This window comes from Lathyrus oleraceus, unplaced genomic scaffold (assembly GCF_024323335.1).
Source record: "Lathyrus oleraceus cultivar Zhongwan6 unplaced genomic scaffold, CAAS_Psat_ZW6_1.0 chrUn0001, whole genome shotgun sequence".
NCBI classification, from domain to species: Eukaryota; Viridiplantae; Streptophyta; class Magnoliopsida; order Fabales; family Fabaceae; genus Lathyrus; species Lathyrus oleraceus.
This window is the reverse complement of record NW_026112392.1, coordinates 73,314-90,608: the sequence shown is the minus strand read 5'-3', so window position 1 is coordinate 90,608 and position 17,295 is coordinate 73,314. Positions and strand designations below refer to the sequence as shown.

The 17,295-nt window shown below is 28.8% G+C and overlaps 1 protein-coding gene and 3 long non-coding RNA genes across 4 annotated transcripts; all 4 read left to right on the top strand.

Annotated features, from left to right (window-relative positions):
• Positions 1–1,724: 1,724 nt before the first annotated feature.
• On the top strand, positions 1,725–2,428 carry LOC127110507 (uncharacterized). The gene is made up of 2 exons (XR_007797310.1): positions 1,725–1,818; positions 2,134–2,428. It is a non-coding gene; the product is annotated as an uncharacterized LOC127110507 (long non-coding RNA).
• A 5,393-nt stretch (positions 2,429–7,821) lies between these two features.
• LOC127110521 (uncharacterized) lies at positions 7,822–8,492 on the top strand. The gene is made up of 2 exons (XR_007797322.1): positions 7,822–7,971; positions 8,288–8,492. It is a non-coding gene; the product is annotated as an uncharacterized LOC127110521 (long non-coding RNA).
• A 2,166-nt stretch (positions 8,493–10,658) lies between these two features.
• LOC127110522 (uncharacterized) lies at positions 10,659–11,362 on the top strand. Its single transcript, XR_007797323.1, has 2 exons — positions 10,659–10,751; positions 11,068–11,362. It is a non-coding gene; the product is annotated as an uncharacterized LOC127110522 (long non-coding RNA).
• Positions 11,363–16,136: 4,774 nt separating this feature from the next.
• LOC127110541 (LRR receptor-like serine/threonine-protein kinase FEI 2) lies at positions 16,137–16,650 on the top strand. Its single transcript, XM_051046118.1, has 2 exons — positions 16,137–16,434; positions 16,526–16,650. The coding sequence occupies exons 1-2, from the start codon at positions 16,137–16,139 to the stop codon at positions 16,648–16,650; spliced, it is 423 nt and encodes a 140-aa protein (XP_050902075.1).
• The last annotated feature ends 645 nt before the right edge of the window (positions 16,651–17,295 follow it).

Below are 17,295 nucleotides of genomic sequence, written 5' to 3'. Positions count from 1 at the left end.
CTAAATATAATCATCACACACAACAAAATAGTACAAAATACAAATACAAATAAATTTTGAACAAAGTCTAATTGGAACATAATCTGGATAAAAAAATAACTGCAATTTCTTATAAATTTATTTCTAGTGTTGGAAAATTGTTTCAAATAATTAAAAAAAAATCTAGTTATATATATATATATATATATATATATATATATATATATATATATATATATATATATATATATATATATATATATATAAAATTATTATTGCAATCTCATTTTGGCTAAAGAAAAAAAGATAGCATTTAACCCGCTGATTTACTGATTTTGGTTAGTTCTAGTCAGTTTCAACTATTTTAATAGCTTGCCTGATCCAACAATAAGACCAAATTGGTGATCCTTTCAATTTTCTGTTTGACCGGTCAAGCTAGTTCGATCCTTAAAGCACTATTTCAAATACAAATGAATTATGTCTCTGATGATTTGGTTTATTTGGGAGACCCTAGTAATGAAAAAGAATTGAATTATATGTTTAGAAACAAAAGTATTAGAAAAAGTATAAATAATGTAAGAGAATCTTCAACAAAGATTGATTTACAAGATAAAGACTCAAACCTTTTAAACACTTGCATACGATGAGAAAATAAATAGTCGTTTTATGATAATTACATGTACAAGCACTTTACATTTCTTCACTAGCATGTGAGACTTGTAAATAAAATGATAAAATCATGACCAAATAATTAATTTAGTGTTGAAATGTTTTGTTGTTAAATTCTTAAGAAAATCTTTGTACTCGAGTCACCATAAAAATCAAAATAATAAAACATTGCAAAATTCATGACCAATATGTTACAATTAAAGATAATAATAATATATTTTATAATTTATAGAAACTGTTCAAGTGTTAACAAAATAGTTGTGTTCGGACATTCGTGTAAAGTTTATTCAGTTAATTTTTAAACAAACTCGTAATTTGACGAGGACTAAAATAACTCCAACGTAATTTGACACCATTTTTTTGTCATTCGGTTAAAATTGAGTAGTATTTTTTATAATAAATTTATTAATTTTAATATTATAATAATCTATTCAATTAAACTACATGTTTATAATCATATATTACACATAATTTTAAGTATTTATAAATCTATTTATTATATTTTAATAATTAAAATTGACTATAGGTATTAAGTCATTGATGAATAATATCATTTTATATTCCTTTCAAAATTCAATAGAAAATGAAGATTATATTTCAATATTATCAAATTCATTTTATTGAACACTTTATTTATTTAAATCTAACCTATCTTTCTTAATTTAAGATTCAATTAATAAATTTATGTAAAGTTAATAGTCAAATGAGATATTAAAAAACAAATACAGTTTTTAGGCCTATATAATAGAAGTTATGTTAGTCTTACTCGTTACAAAGAAATAAAATATAAATCTATTTATTATATTTTAATCATTAAAATTGACTATAGGTATGAAGTCATTGATGAATAATATCATTTTATGTTCCTTTCAAAATTCAATAGAAAATGAAAATTATTTTCAATATTATCAAATTCATTTTATTGACCACTTTATTTATTTAAATCTATCTTTCTTACTTTAAGATTCCATTAATAAATTTATGTAAAGTTAATAGTCAAATGAGATATTAAAAAACTAATACAGTTTTTAGGCCTATATAATAGAAGTTATGTTAGTCTTACTCGTTACAAAGAAATAAAATATAAATTGAAATCTTACAAAATGGCATGTCACACCAATCAATCTTGTTTTTTGAGTGTTTTATGCCTTGTTTTGATGGTTAGTTCGGGTAAGAATGAAATTTTATTTTATTTTTGAGTTTCAATTTTAAAGTAGAATTTACTAACACCAAATGTTTTTTATTGAAACATATATTGCATCTTTATATTCAAAAGAAAGTAAAAAAGACTCGTCTAAAAAATTATGTGATTGTTTAACCCTTCTAAGAAGTTGATTTCTTTTTAAACAAGATATGTAGATCAATAACAATTCAATTATGGTTTAATCAATTCTAAATTCGAAAGAACATTAGATTGAGATTTTTAATGTAAAAATAATGAAGCAATGTCAGACACAAACTAATTTTAAATTTTGGTTGATTCAGGATTGGTTACCAGTATTTTGGTCCCTCCCGGAGGAGTTTGTATAGGGCCTTGTGTTGCAACGTGCGACCAGGATTGCCGTGGCAAGGGATTTGGAAAAGGGGGACAATGTTATACTCATCTTGAGAAGACAACATGTTGTTGTTTTCACCAATGAATTTTATTGTATGAGTTCAATAAAAATAATAAAACGTGCACTTCAGTTTAGCTCTGGAACTTACTTTTTGTAAGAAATTTGTGTAAATCTTTAAAATACTATAAACACTATTATGAATAAATGAAATTTAAAATGGAATATATATTATTTGCATTGTCTTTTTTTATAAAATATTACTTAAATATTTTAATTATTTATGTTTTCATGTTGAATAAAATGGATGTTTTAAATTTATCAAAAATATGGTTCCCCTGAAATCACAAAAAATATATTATACATGGATAGTTAGTGAGGGTGGATTTAAAGACACAAGATAAAGAATTTATTTGAGTTATGCAAATATTCTAATTTTAAATTTTTAATAATAGGTAATCAAGTGTTTGGTTAAAATTATGATTGATAAAGTATATCTTAAATTGTGTTTTGAAGAAAATCCTTATTCATATCCTACTACTGGTGTTTATTTAAAAAAAAATCTTAGTTTGATGATTAGGTAGATCTTAAAATCAAAGTTTTAACAATCGAAAGGGTCATCAAACCGTGAGGGTATTGAGCCACTCGTTCGTTAGTCGAACCACCGGGTCACAGGTCGAACCGCATGACTAAACCGAATAAAATTGGAAAAGTCATTTTAATAATACTGTCTTTATCAAAAAATATAAAGTTATTAAACCGGTCGAACATGTGACTCGGTCTCTAAAAAAATCATGACACCTACAAAACATCAAATTATAACAATTTCACAAGTTCATTATTTAAATTCAAATGCTAAATATAATCATCACACACAACAAAATAGTACAAAATACAAATACAAATAAATTTTGAACAAAGTCTAATTGGAACATAATCTGGATAAAAAAATAACTGCAATTTCTTATAAATTTATTTCTAGTGTTGGAAAATTGTTTCAAATAATTAAAAAAAAATCTAGTTATATATATATATATATATATATATATATATATATATATATATATATATATATATATATATATATATATATATATATATATATATATATAAATTATTATTGCAATCTCATTTTGGCTAAAGAAAAAAAAGATAGCATTTAACCCGCTGATTTACTGATTTTGGTTAGTTCTAGTCAGTTTCAACTATTTTAATAGCTTGCCTGATCCAACAATAAGACCAAATTGGTGATCCTTTCAATTTTCTGTTTGACCGGTCAAGCTAGTTCGATCCTTAAAGCACTATTTCAAATACAAATGAATTATGTCTCTGATGATTTGGTTTATTTGGGAGACCCTAGTAATGAAAAAGAATTGAATTATATGTTTAGAAACAAAAGTATTAGAAAAAGTATAAATAATGTAAGAGAATCTTCAACAAAGATTGATTTACAAGATAAAGACTCAAACCTTTTAAACACTTGCATACGATGAGAAAATAAATAGTCGTTTTATGATAATTACATGTACAAGCACTTTACATTTCTTCACTAGCATGTGAGACTTGTAAATAAAATGATAAAATCATGACCAAATAATTAATTTAGTGTTGAAATGTTTTGTTGTTAAATTCTTAAGAAAATCTTTGTACTCGAGTCACCATAAAAATCAAAATAATAAAACATTGCAAAATTCATGACCAATATGTTACAATTAAAGATAATAATAATATATTTTATAATTTATAGAAACTGTTCAAGTGTTAACAAAATAGTTGTGTTCGGACATTCGTGTAAAGTTTATTCAGTTAATTTTTAAACAAACTCGTAATTTGACGAGGACTAAAATAACTCCAACGTAATTTGACACCATTTTTTTGTCATTCGGTTAAAATTGAGTAGTATTTTTTATAATAAATTTATTAATTTTAATATTATAATAATCTATTCAATTAAACTACATGTTTATAATCATATATTACACATAATTTTAAGTATTTATAAATCTATTTATTATATTTTAATAATTAAAATTGACTATAGGTATTAAGTCATTGATGAATAATATCATTTTATGTTCCTTTCAAAATTCAATAGAAAATGAAGATTATATTTCAATATTATCAAATTCATTTTATTGAACACTTTATTTATTTAAATCTAACCTATCTTTCTTAATTTAAGATTCAATTAATAAATTTATGTAAAGTTAATAGTCAAATGAGATATTAAAAAACAAATACAGTTTTTAGGCCTATATAATAGAAGTTATGTTAGTCTTACTCGTTACAAAGAAATAAAATATAAATCTATTTATTATATTTTAATCATTAAAATTGACTATAGGTATGAAGTCATTGATGAATAATATCATTTTATGTTCCTTTCAAAATTCAATAGAAAATGAAAATTATTTTCAATATTATCAAATTCATTTTATTGACCACTTTATTTAATTAAATCTATCTTTCTTACTTTAAGATTCCATTAAAAAATTTATGTAAAGTTAATAGTCAAATGAGATATTAAAAAACTAATACAGTTTTTAGGCCTATATAATAGAAGTTATGTTAGTCTTACTCGTTACAAAGAAATAAAATATAAATTGAAATCTTACAAAATGGCATGTCACACCAATCAATCTTGTTTTTTGAGTGTTTTATGCCTTGTTTTGATGGTTAGTTCGAGTAAGAATGAAATTTTATTTTTATTTTTGAGTTTCAATTTTAAAGTAAACACCAAATGTTTTTTATTGAAACATATATTGCATCTTTATATTCAAAAGAAAGTAAAAAAGACTCGTCTAAAAAATTATGTGATTGTTTAACCCTTCTAAGAAGTTGATTTCTTTTTAAACAAGATATGTAGATCAATAACAATTCAATTATGGTTTAGTCAATTCTAAATTCGAAAGAACATTAGATTGAGATTTTTAATGTAAAAATAATGAAACAATGTCAGACACAAACTAATTTTAAATTTTGGTTGATTCAGGATTGGTTACCAGTATTTTGGTCCCTCCCGGAGGAGTTTGTATAGGGCCTTGTGTTGCAACGTGCGACCAGGATTGCCGTGGCAAGGGATTTGGAAAAGGGGGACAATGTTATACTCATCTTGAGAAGACAACATGTTGTTGTTTTCACCAATGAATTTTATTGTATGAGTTCAATAAAAATAATAAAACGTGCACTTCAGTTTAGCTCTGGAACTTACTTTTTGTAAGAAATTTGTGTAAATCTTTAAAATACTATAAACACTATTATGAATAAATGAAATTTTAAATGGAATATATATTATTTGCATTGTCTTTTTTTATAAAATATTACTTAAATATTTTAATTATTTATGTTTTCATGTTGAATAAAATGGATGTTTTAAATTTATCAAAAATATGGTTCCCCTGAAATCACAAAAAATATATTATACATGGATAGTTAGTGAGGGTGGATTTAAAGACACAAGATAAAGAATTTATTTGAGTTATGCAAATATTCTAATTTTAAATTTTTAATAATAGGTAATCAAGTGTTTGGTTACAATTATAATTGATAAAGTATATCTTAAATTGTGTTTTGAAGAAAATCCTTATTCATATCCTACTACTGGTGTTTATTTAAAAAAAAATCTTAGTTTGATGATTAGGTAGATCTTAAAATCAAAGTTTTAACAATCGAAAGGGTCATCAAACCGTGAGGGTATTGAGCCACTCGTTCGTTAGTCGAACCACCGGGTCACAGGTCGAACCGCATGACTAAACCGAATAAAATTGGAAAAGTCATTTTAATAATACTGTCTTTATCAAAAAATATAAAGTTATTAAACCGGTCGAACATGTGACTCGGTCTCTAAAAAAATCATGACACCTACAAAACATCAAATTATAACAATTTCACAAGTTCATTATTTAAATTCAAATGCTAAATATAATCATCACACACAACAAAATAGTACAAAATACAAATACAAATAAATTTTGAACAAAGTCTAATTGGAACATAATCTGGATAAAAAAATAACTATAATTTCTTATAAATTTATTTCTAGTGTTGGAAAATTGTTTCAAATAATTAAAAAAAAATCTAGTATATATATATATATATATATATATATATATATATATATATATATATATATATATATATATATATATATATATATATATATATATATATATATATATATATATATATATATATATAAATTATATTGCAATCTCATTTTGGCTAAAGAAAAAAAAGATAGCATTTAACCCGCTGATTTACTGATTTTGGTTAGTTCTAGTCAGTTTCAACTATTTTAATAGCTTGCCTGATCCAACAATAAGACCAAATTGGTGATCCTTTCAATTTTCTGTTTGACCGGTCAAGCTAGTTCGATCCTTAAAGCACTATTTCAAATACAAATGAATTATGTCTCTGATGATTTGGTTTATTTGGGAGACCCTAGTAATGAAAAAGAATTGAATTATATGTTTAGAAACAAAAGTATTAGAAAAAGTATAACTAATGTAAGAGAATCTTCAACAAAGATTGATTTACAAGATAACGACTCAAACCTTTTAAACACTTGCATACGATGAGAAAATAAATAGTCGTTTTATGATAATTACATGTACAAGCACTTTACATTTCTTCACTAGCATGTGAGACTTGTAAATAAAATGATAAAATCATGACCAAATAATTAATTTAGTGTTGAAATGTTTTGTTGTTAAATTCTTAAGAAAATCTTTGTACTCGAGTCACCATAAAAATCAAAATAATAAAACATTGCAAAATTCATGACCAATATGTTACAATTAAAGATAATAATAATATATTTTATAATTTATAGAAACTGTTCAAGTGTTAACAAAATAGTTGTGTTCGGACATTCGTGTAAAGTTTATTCAGTTAATTTTTAAACAAACTCGTAATTTGACGAGGACTAAAATAACTCCTACGTAATTTGACACCATTTTTTTGTCATTCAGTTAAAATTGAGTAGTATTTTTTATAATAAATTTATTAATTTTAATATTATAATAATCTATTCAATTAAACTACATGTTTATAATCATATATTACACATAATTTTAAGTATTTATAAATCTATTTATTATATTTTAATAATTAAAATTGACTATAGGTATTAAGTCATTGATGAATAATATCATTTTATATTCCTTTCAAAATTCAATAGAAAATGAAGATTATATTTCAATATTATCAAATTCATTTTATTGAACACTTTATTTATTTAAATCTAACCTATCTTTCTTAATTTAAGATTCAATTAATAAATTTATGTAAAGTTAATAGTCAAATGAGATATTAAAAAACTAATACAGTTTTTAAGCCTATATAATAGAAGTTATGTTAGCCTTACTCGTTACAAAGAAATAAAATATAAATCTATGTACTATATTTTAATCATTAAAATTGACTATAGGTATGAAGTCATTGATGAATAATATCATTTTATGTTCCTTTCAAAATTCAATAGAAAATGAAAATTATTTTCAATATTATCAAATTCATTTTATTGACCACTTTATTTATTTAAATCTATCTTTCTTACTTTAAGATTCCATTAATAAATTTATGTAAAGTTAATAGTCAAATGAGATATTAAAATACTAACACAGTTTTTAGGCCTATATAATAGAAGTTATGTTAGTCTTACTCGTTACAAAGAAATAAAATATAAATTGAAATCTTACAAAATGGCATGTCACACCAATCAATCTTGTTTTTTCGAGTGTTTTATGCCTTGTTTTGATGGTTAGTTCGGGTAAGAATGAAATTTTATTTTTATTTTTGAGTTTCAATTTTAAAGTAGAATTTACTAACACCAAATGTTTTTTATTGAAACATATATTGCATCTTTATATTCAAAAGAAAGTACAAAAGACTCGTCTAAAAAATTATGTGATTGTTTCACCCTTCTAAGAAGTTGATTTCTTTTTAAACAAGATATGTAGATCAATAACAATTCAATTATGGTTTAATCGATTCTCAATTCGAAAGAACATTAGATTGAGATTTTTAATGTAAAAATAATGAAGCAATGTCAGACACAAACTAATTTTAAATTTTGGTTGATTCAGGATTGGTTACCAGTATTTTGGTCCCTCCCGGAGGAGTTTGTATAGGGCCTTGTGTTGCAACGTGCGACCAGGATTGCCGTGGCAAGGGATTTGGAAAAGGGGGACAATGTTATACTCATCTTGAGAAGACAACATGTTGTTGTTTTCACCAATGAATTTTATTGTATGAGTTCAATAAAAATAATAAAACGTGCACTTCAGTTTAGCTCTGGAACTTACTTTTTGTAAGAAATTTGTGTAAATCTTTAAAATACTATTAACACTATTATGAATAAATGAAATTTAAAATGGAATATATATTATTTGCATTGTCTTTTTTTATAAAATATTACTTAAATATTTTAATTATTTATGTTTTCATGTTGAATAAATTGGATGTTTTAAATTTATCAAAAACATGGTTCCCCTGAAATCACAAAAAATATATTATACATGGATAGTTAGTGAGGGTGGATTTAAAGACACAAGATAAAGAATTTATTTGAGTTATGAAAATATTCTAATTTTAAATTCTTAATAATAGGTAATCAAGTGTTTGGTTAAAATTATGATTGATAAAGTATATCTGAAATTGTATTTCGAAGAAAATCCTTATTCATATCCTACTACTGGTGTTTATTTTTAAAAAAAAAACTCTTAGTTTGATGATTAGGTAGATCTTAAAATCAAAGTTTTAACAATCGAAAGGGTCATCAAATCGAGAGGGTATTGAGCCACTCGTTCGTTAGTCGAACCACCGGGTCACAGGTCGAACCGCATGACTAACCCGAATAAAATTGGAAAAGTCATTTTAATAATACTGTCTTTATCAAAAAATATAAAGTTATTAAACCGGTCGAACATGTGACTCGGTCTCTAAAAAAATCATGACACCTACAAAACATCAAATTATAACAATTTCACAAGTTCATTATTTAAATTCAAATGCTAAATATAATCATCACACACAACAAAATAGTACAAAATACAAATACAAATAAATTTTGAACAAAGTCTAATTGGAACATAATCTGGATAAAAAAATAACTGCGATTTCTTATAAATTTAATTCTAGTGTTGGAAAATTGTTTCAAATAATTAAAAAAAGTTATATATATATATATATATATATATATATATATATATATATATATATATATATATATATATATATATATATATATATATATATATATATATATATATATATTTAAAATTATTATTGCAATCTCATTTTGGCTAAAGAAAAAAAAGATAGCATTTAACCCGCTGATTTACTGATTTTGGTCAGTTCTAGTCAGTTTCAACTATTTTAATAGCTTGCCTGATCCAACAATAAGACCAAATTGGTGATCCTTTCAATTTTCTGTTTGACCGGTCAAGCTAGTTCGATCCTTAAAGCACTATTTCAAATACAAATGAATTATGTCTCTGATGATTTGGTTTATTTGGGAGACCCTAGTAATGAAAAAGAATTGAATTATATGTTTAGAAACAAAAGTATTAGAAAAAGTATAACTAATGTAAGAGAATCTTCAACAAATATTGATTTACAAGATAACGACTCAAACCTTTTAAACACTTGCATACGATGAGAAAATAAATAGTCGTTTTATGATAATTACATGTACAAACACTTTACATTTCTTCACTAGCATGTGAGACTTGTAAATAAAATGATAAAATCATGACCAAATAATTAATTTAGTGTTGAAATGTTTTGTTGTTAAATTCTTAAGAAAATCTTTGTACTCGAGTCACCATAAAAATCAAAATAATAAAACATTGCAAAAGTCATGACCAATATGTTACAATTAAAGATAATAATAATATATTTTATAATTTATAGAAACTGTTCAAGTGTTAACAAAATAGTTGTGTTCGGACATTCGTGTAAAGTTTATTCAGTTAATTTTTAAACAAACTCGTAATTTGACGAGGACTAAAATAACTCCTACGTAATTTGACACCATTTTTTTGTCATTCGGTTAAAATTGAGTAGTATTTTTAATAATAAATTTATTAATTTTAATATTATAATAATCTATTCAATTAAACTACATGTTTATAATCATATATTACACATAATTTTAAGTATTTATAAATCTATTTATTATATTTTAATAATTAAAATTGACTATAGGTATTAAGTCATTGATGAATAATATCATTTTATATTCCTTTCAAAATTCAATAGAAAATGAAGATTATATTTCAATATTATCAAATTCATTTTATTGACCACTTTATTTATTTAAATCTATCTTTCTTACTTTAAGATTCCATTAATAAATTTATGTAAAGTTAATAGTCAAATGAGATATTAAAAAACTAATACAGTTTTTAGGCCTATATAATAGAAGTTATGTTAGTCTTACTCGTTACAAAGAAATAAAATATAAATTGAAATCTTACAAAATGGCATGTCACACCAATCAATCTTGTTTATTGAGTATTTTATGCCTTGTTTTGATGGTTAGTTCGGGTAAGAATGAAATTTTATTTTTATTTTTGAGTTTCAATTTTAAAGTAGAGTTTACTAACACCAAATGTTTTTTATTGAAACATATATTGCATCTTTATATTCAAAAGAAAGTAAAAAAGACTCGTCTAAAAAATTATGTGATTGTTTAACCCTTCTAAGAAGTTGATTTCTTTTTAAACAAGATATGTAGATCAATAACAATTCAATTATGGTTTAATCAATTCTCAATTCGAAAGAACATTAGATTGAGATTTTTAATGTAAAAATAATGAAGCAATGTCAGACACAAACTAATTTTAAATTTTGGTTGATTCAGGATTGGTTACCAGTATTTTGGTCCCTCCCGGAGGAGTTTGTATAGGGCCTTGTGTTGCAACGTGCGACAAGGATTGTCGTGGCAAGGGATTTGGAAAAGGGGGACAATGTTATACTCATCTTGAGAAGACAACATGTTGTTGTTTTCACCAATGAATTTTATTGTATGAGTTCAATAAAAATAATAAAACGTGCACTTCAGTTTAGCTCTGGAACTTACTTTTTGTAAGAAATTTGTGTAAATCTTTAAAATACTATAAACACTATTATGAATAAATGAAATTTAAAATGGAATATATATTATTTGCATTGTCTTTTTTTATAAAATATTACTTAAATATTTTAATTATTTATGTTTTCATGTTGAATGAAATGGATGTTTTAAATTTATCAAAAATATGGTTCCCTTGAAATCACAAAAAATATATTATACATGGATAGTTAGTGAGGATGGATTTAAAGACACAAGATAAAGAATTTATTTGAGTTATGCAAATATTCTAATTTTAAATTCTTAATAATAGGTAATCAAGTGTTTGGTTAAAATTATGATTGATAAAGTATATCTGAAATTGTGTTTCGAAGAAAATCCTTATTCATATCCTACTACTGGTGTTTATTTTTAAAAAAAACTCTTAGTTTGATGATTAGGTAGATCTTAAAATCAAAGTTTTAACAATCGAAAGGGTAATCAAACCGTGAGGGTATTGAGCCACTCGTTCGTTAGTCGAACCACCGGGTCACAGGTCGAACCGCATGACTAAACCGAATAAAATTGGAAAAGTCATTTTAATAATGCTGTCTTTATCAAAAAATATAAAGTTATTAAACCGGTCGAACATGTGACTCGGTCTCTAAAAAAATCATGACACCTACAAAACATCAAATTATAACAATTTCACAAGTTCATTATTTAAATTCAAATGCTAAATATAATCATCACTGTCGCACCTCGAAAAATTGGGGATACGACTTTAAAGCGAAGCGCAATCGCACGCTCGCAATGATGGACTGAACAGAGTCGCCACCGAACTTTATTTATTCCTAAAAAGGAAAGGGGAAATATCGATAAAACCCAAGACAAAAGAAAAGGATAAGATATGGTCATCGCAACCAATATCAGGGTTCGGGAGTCGATTACGCAAGGGGAAGGTATTAGCACCCCTCACGTCCGTTGTACTCAACGAGAATAATTAGGTCAATTGTGTGCATTAGTGTTAGTTTGAAATGTTAGGCTTTTCGAATTATTAAGTGGGAAAGAAAGAAGAGAGGAAAATATTTTTGAGTTTTTGACGAAGGACTAAACCTAAGTTTTTTATTAGTGGGCCTGACAAGATTTACAAATCCTGCTCCTACGTATCTCAAAAGAGAAATCAAGGCTTACGTAGTTCTGGGTAGAAAAATGTTTGTTTTTTAGTCGATTTTAGCGAAAGCTACTTTGTGTCAAATCGACGAAAACATTGTTGGACTACCCAAAACAGGTGGAAAAACATTGCCTTGCATTGTTTTGAAACAAAGTACCTTTCGTTTGTGAAAAGGTTTAAGAGGTCAATCGCACGGCGGCAAGAAAAAGAAATTGATTGGTTTTATGTGTTTTGAATAATGGCGAGAACTTGGATGAGCGAGATATACATCTCGAATCCTAGCCTCAGGAGTGCGTGGTATACACCACGTTCCATTTCCATCTTATTTGAAAAAAGCGTTTAATAAGAAATAAGTGTTTTGAATTTGATTGAGAAAGAGTTTGGAGAAACCGCATTGACAATTTTAAATGTTGGCGAGAGCTAAGATAGGCGAGGCATACGTCTCGAATCTTAATCTCAGGAGTGCACGGTATACACCGTGTTCCATTTCCACCTTTATTGAAAAAGTATTAAGTTAGGAATTAGGTATTTTGAAGTTTGAAAGACGAGTACTTGTGACCTACAAGCTCTTATAGCTTGGGTCTAATACTCGGGACTACGTCTGGACATTCCACCCAGGCAGTCTGTTTCTTTCCAATATTTGTTAAGAAAATGATTCGAATATTTATAAATGTTTTGGAGAGAAGACGAATATTTATGGCTTGCAAGCTCTTACAGCTTGAGCCTAATATTCGGGATTACGACTGGATATTCCCTCCAGGTAATCTTTTTCTTCCAACTTTATTAAGAAGATGGTTTGAGATATTTACATGTGTTTTGGAGAGAAGACGAATATTTATGGCTTGCAAGCTCTTACAGCTTGAGCCTAATATTCGGGATTACGACTGGACATTCCATCCAGGTAATCTTTTTCTTCACGTTTTATTTAGGAAACGATTTGAATATTAGAGTGTGGAAGTGAAGACGAATATTTATGGCTTGCAAGCTCTTACAGCTTGAGCCTAATATTCGGGATTACGACTGGACATTCCATCCAGGTAATCTTTTTCTTCACGTTTTATTTAGAAAACGATTTGAATATTAGAATGTGGAAGTGAAGACGAATATTTATGGCTTGCAAGCTCTTACAGCTTGAGCCTAATATTCGGGATTACGACTGGACATTCCATCCAGGTAATCTTTTTCTTCACGTTTTATTTAGGAAACGATTTGAATATTAGAGTGTGGAAGTGAAGACGAATATTTATGGCTTGCAAGCTCTTACAGCTTGAGCCTAATATTCGGGATTACGACTGGACATTCCATCCAGGTAATCTTTTTCTTCACGTTTTATTTAGAAAACGATTTGAATATTAGAGTGTGGAAGTGAAGACGAATATTTATGGCTTGCAAGCTCTTACAGCTTGAGCCTAATATTCGGGATTACGACTGGACATTCCATCCAGGTAATCTTTTTCTTCACGTTTTATTTAGAAAACGATTTGAATATTAAATTAAAACAATTAAAGTACCGAGGTTTGAAATTATTGAAAGTTTAGTTGATGTTGCTTAAGAGGTCATTGTAAGAAGGCCCAAGAGTAAGCCATGTGAGGTTGATGGTGATGCTTAAAAGCAATCGACTTACAAGGGTATGGAAATGGGCTCGACGTTGAATCGAGAATTAAGTGATATTTATCATTATTACTCTTTTTAATGTTTTTTTTATCAATGAAATTGAGATGATTTATCATGATTGAAACATATCTCACACATAAAAATAAATAATTCACATAAATCCCAAAGAAAGAATAATCACCTAAGTTATGTTAAAAATAAAATTATAAAAACGAATAAATAATAGAAACACGTTAGTTAAGTAGTAAGACCATATAATCAAATGTGAGGATTAAAGAAATATGAGAAAATCAAAAATGTTGAAAAACCAAGACCACACACATGGGTGTCGAACACAGGACCAAAGAGGAGTTGAGCTACCTCCATTTCCACCAGGCCATGACTAACTTACTGTTAGACTTGCAGTGGCCCAAATATATAAACAACGTAATAAATAAATAAATAAATAGAAAAAAATAAAAAACGAATAACAAAATGCCAGCATGGGCCGAGCATTTGGGCCAGAGGAGAACCCAACGGTCTTTGAACCGGGGAGATTCGGATCACACCAAAACCTGCTCCAAATTGGCCCACAATGACGTGGTGGGAACCGACCCAGCCCTAGCCACGTGGCTGTTGGGCGGTGGGACTAGGTGACGAACAGTCACAAATAGTGACCAACAGTCAGCTGCTCATGGGGAAACGGCAAAAAGAACATCAAATATACGTTGGGTATAGCAAACACCGCTAGCACTGTTTCCCAAACCAACCGGACCGTTAATGATAATATTAACAATTACTCAAAATAAAACCAAAGGAAAAACAAAAGCCAGAGTAACGGTGGTGTTCGTCTCTTTATAAAAAATCCACCTTCCCTCAAACAACTTCTTTCATTTTTTGAAAAGCACAAATGGTGACGAAGGTAACACCGACAATGGAGTTTAATCTAGCAACATCCAACTATGGTAAACAAAACAACAAGCATAAAGGGAAGGTAATAACCTATGAAACCGCGAATGCGACAACGGTTTGGTCGCTCTTCGAACTGCTTCCACTACCCTTCGTGTTCCGGAATGGTGGCTTCAGGTAATGGCAATTGCGATTGAAACTCTCCGATTTCCTTCTCTCTTTTCTCGTTTTTTCTTGTGAACCGTCGGCCGCCCCTCTTCTCTAGGGTTTTTGTGAATAGTGGATGCGCCTCTCTTCTCTAGGGTTTTTGTGAATAGTGGATGCGCCTCCCTTGGGTTTATGTGAATAGTAACCCCTTTTATATATGACCTCTCTGATGTGTTCCCTGTGGTGTAGTGGAGCGCTGTCCGTATGGAGGATGCTGGAGGTTTTTGTCTTCACTCAAGTTGGTGGTCCCTCTCGTCTGCTTTTCTGTACCGTTGGTAGTGACCAGGAGCTAAGGCACCTATCCATGTAGTGGAGCGTGAGTTCTGAAATTGTCTGCTCAAGCTTGGTGGTCCCCCCTCAACTCTCATCCTATTTTTTTACCACAGGTAAATCACTGTTGTGAAACCACTTGAGTATACATTTTTGAATTAATGGCACATGGTCGTGTTAATCTCATCTGCTGCTGATACTTGCAGGACATACATCACGCCGGGTTGAATTTCAGCTGAGGTTTGCAAGCGACATGATTTGTTCGTGGATTAAGTTGGTGTCGGTGTGATGTCGCATAACTATTTTGACACGGTTTTGGTGGGTTATCGCAGGATCATGGACCCTAAGCTGGAGCAAACTAATTTGGATGGTAATTCAAAGATTACATCATTCGGAATTGAATGATTAGAGATGCCCGAAGCAGAGAGTGGGGTTGGGCTAGGGGACACCGCCTGTGAACTTGCAGGACAAATGAAGGTAAGTGTGGTGTTTCTTGGGCCTGAAGCTCACTACCGTTAAATTGAACTTGCTGAGTCCCTAACATGGTAGACATTAAATTCAAACCATAGTTTTGAGCACTTTGAACAGCCAGAATCGGATGGCCCTCAGGAGTTAACAATACCTCCTGCTTTGGTTGCTCAATCTTTGAATCATTATCAGTTATAGAAATGCCTTCTGAAGCCAGTGTCGTTTTAACTAGATAAGATGAAGAATGTGCATAATCAACATGACCTCCATGTTCAGTCAATGGCGCACTTTGGTTGTGTTCAGTACGGTTCATCATGACATCATTGATTGGCCGAAGAGATTGCATATAGCCATTGGAGCTGCACAAGATTTATGTTACCTGTATAACGATTGCTCGCCACCTATTGTTCACCGAGACGTGAAAGCAAGTAACATTCTTTTGGATTCACAATTCAACACTAAAGTTGCTGATTTTGGTCTCGCCAAGATACTGATCAAACCAGAAGAACTTGCCACCATGTCAACTGTGGCTGGCACATTTGGATATATTGCTCCAGGTAAAAAACAGTTTCAAATTCCCGTTTTCTCATAAAATTTGACTATCTTAAGTTATTAGATCTCAATGTTTATTTTGTGCATGAATTGCAGAATATGCTCAATCAATTAGAGTTAACGAGAAGATAGATGTTTACAGCTTTGGAGCAGTTCTATTGGAATTGACAACTGGAAAAGAAGTTAATCCTGGATACGAATACTTGTCGCTTGCAGAATAGGTGTGACGCCATATTCAGATAGGAACCGATATAGAAGAGCTTCTGGACAAAGATGCTGTGAAACCAAGTAACACAACATCTTCAAATTCAGGAGTATGTGCACTTCAACACTTCCAGCTAGTAGACCATCAATGAAGGAAGTCTTGAAAATATTGATCGGTTGCAGAGATCCGCAAGCCAATGCAGGGACGATCGTTGGTATCTATGATGATGCTCCACTTCTTAAGAATTCGAAATGGGAAAAGCAGGTGGAATATTTAGAATAACAGTTAAGAAGTTTGCATTTAAGACATCTGAACTAACTTTACTATGTGCAACTTCAACAGGTACAGGAGGAATGGCTGCAATTGATTTGCCAAAGAATTCTTCATAAAGAGATGTTTGGAGCTTGTTCAGTTCGAATGCCTTGTCATCCGATTGCAAGAGTCCCTGACTGAACTGCGTGATATTGAATGAGATTCCTGATACTCGAATGTGATGAATGGATGCAGTAACGAGTCTGATGCAGAAGGTGTTAAATCTGGTTCCTTGTGAAGGTATTTCAACAGAAAAGTCCTTTGCTTCAGTAGACAGTTGTTCAGGTGTTGGTGGATGAGGTCTAGTTGTCCCAATGTAGAAAAAGAGTTGACACAGTCATCTTTGCAG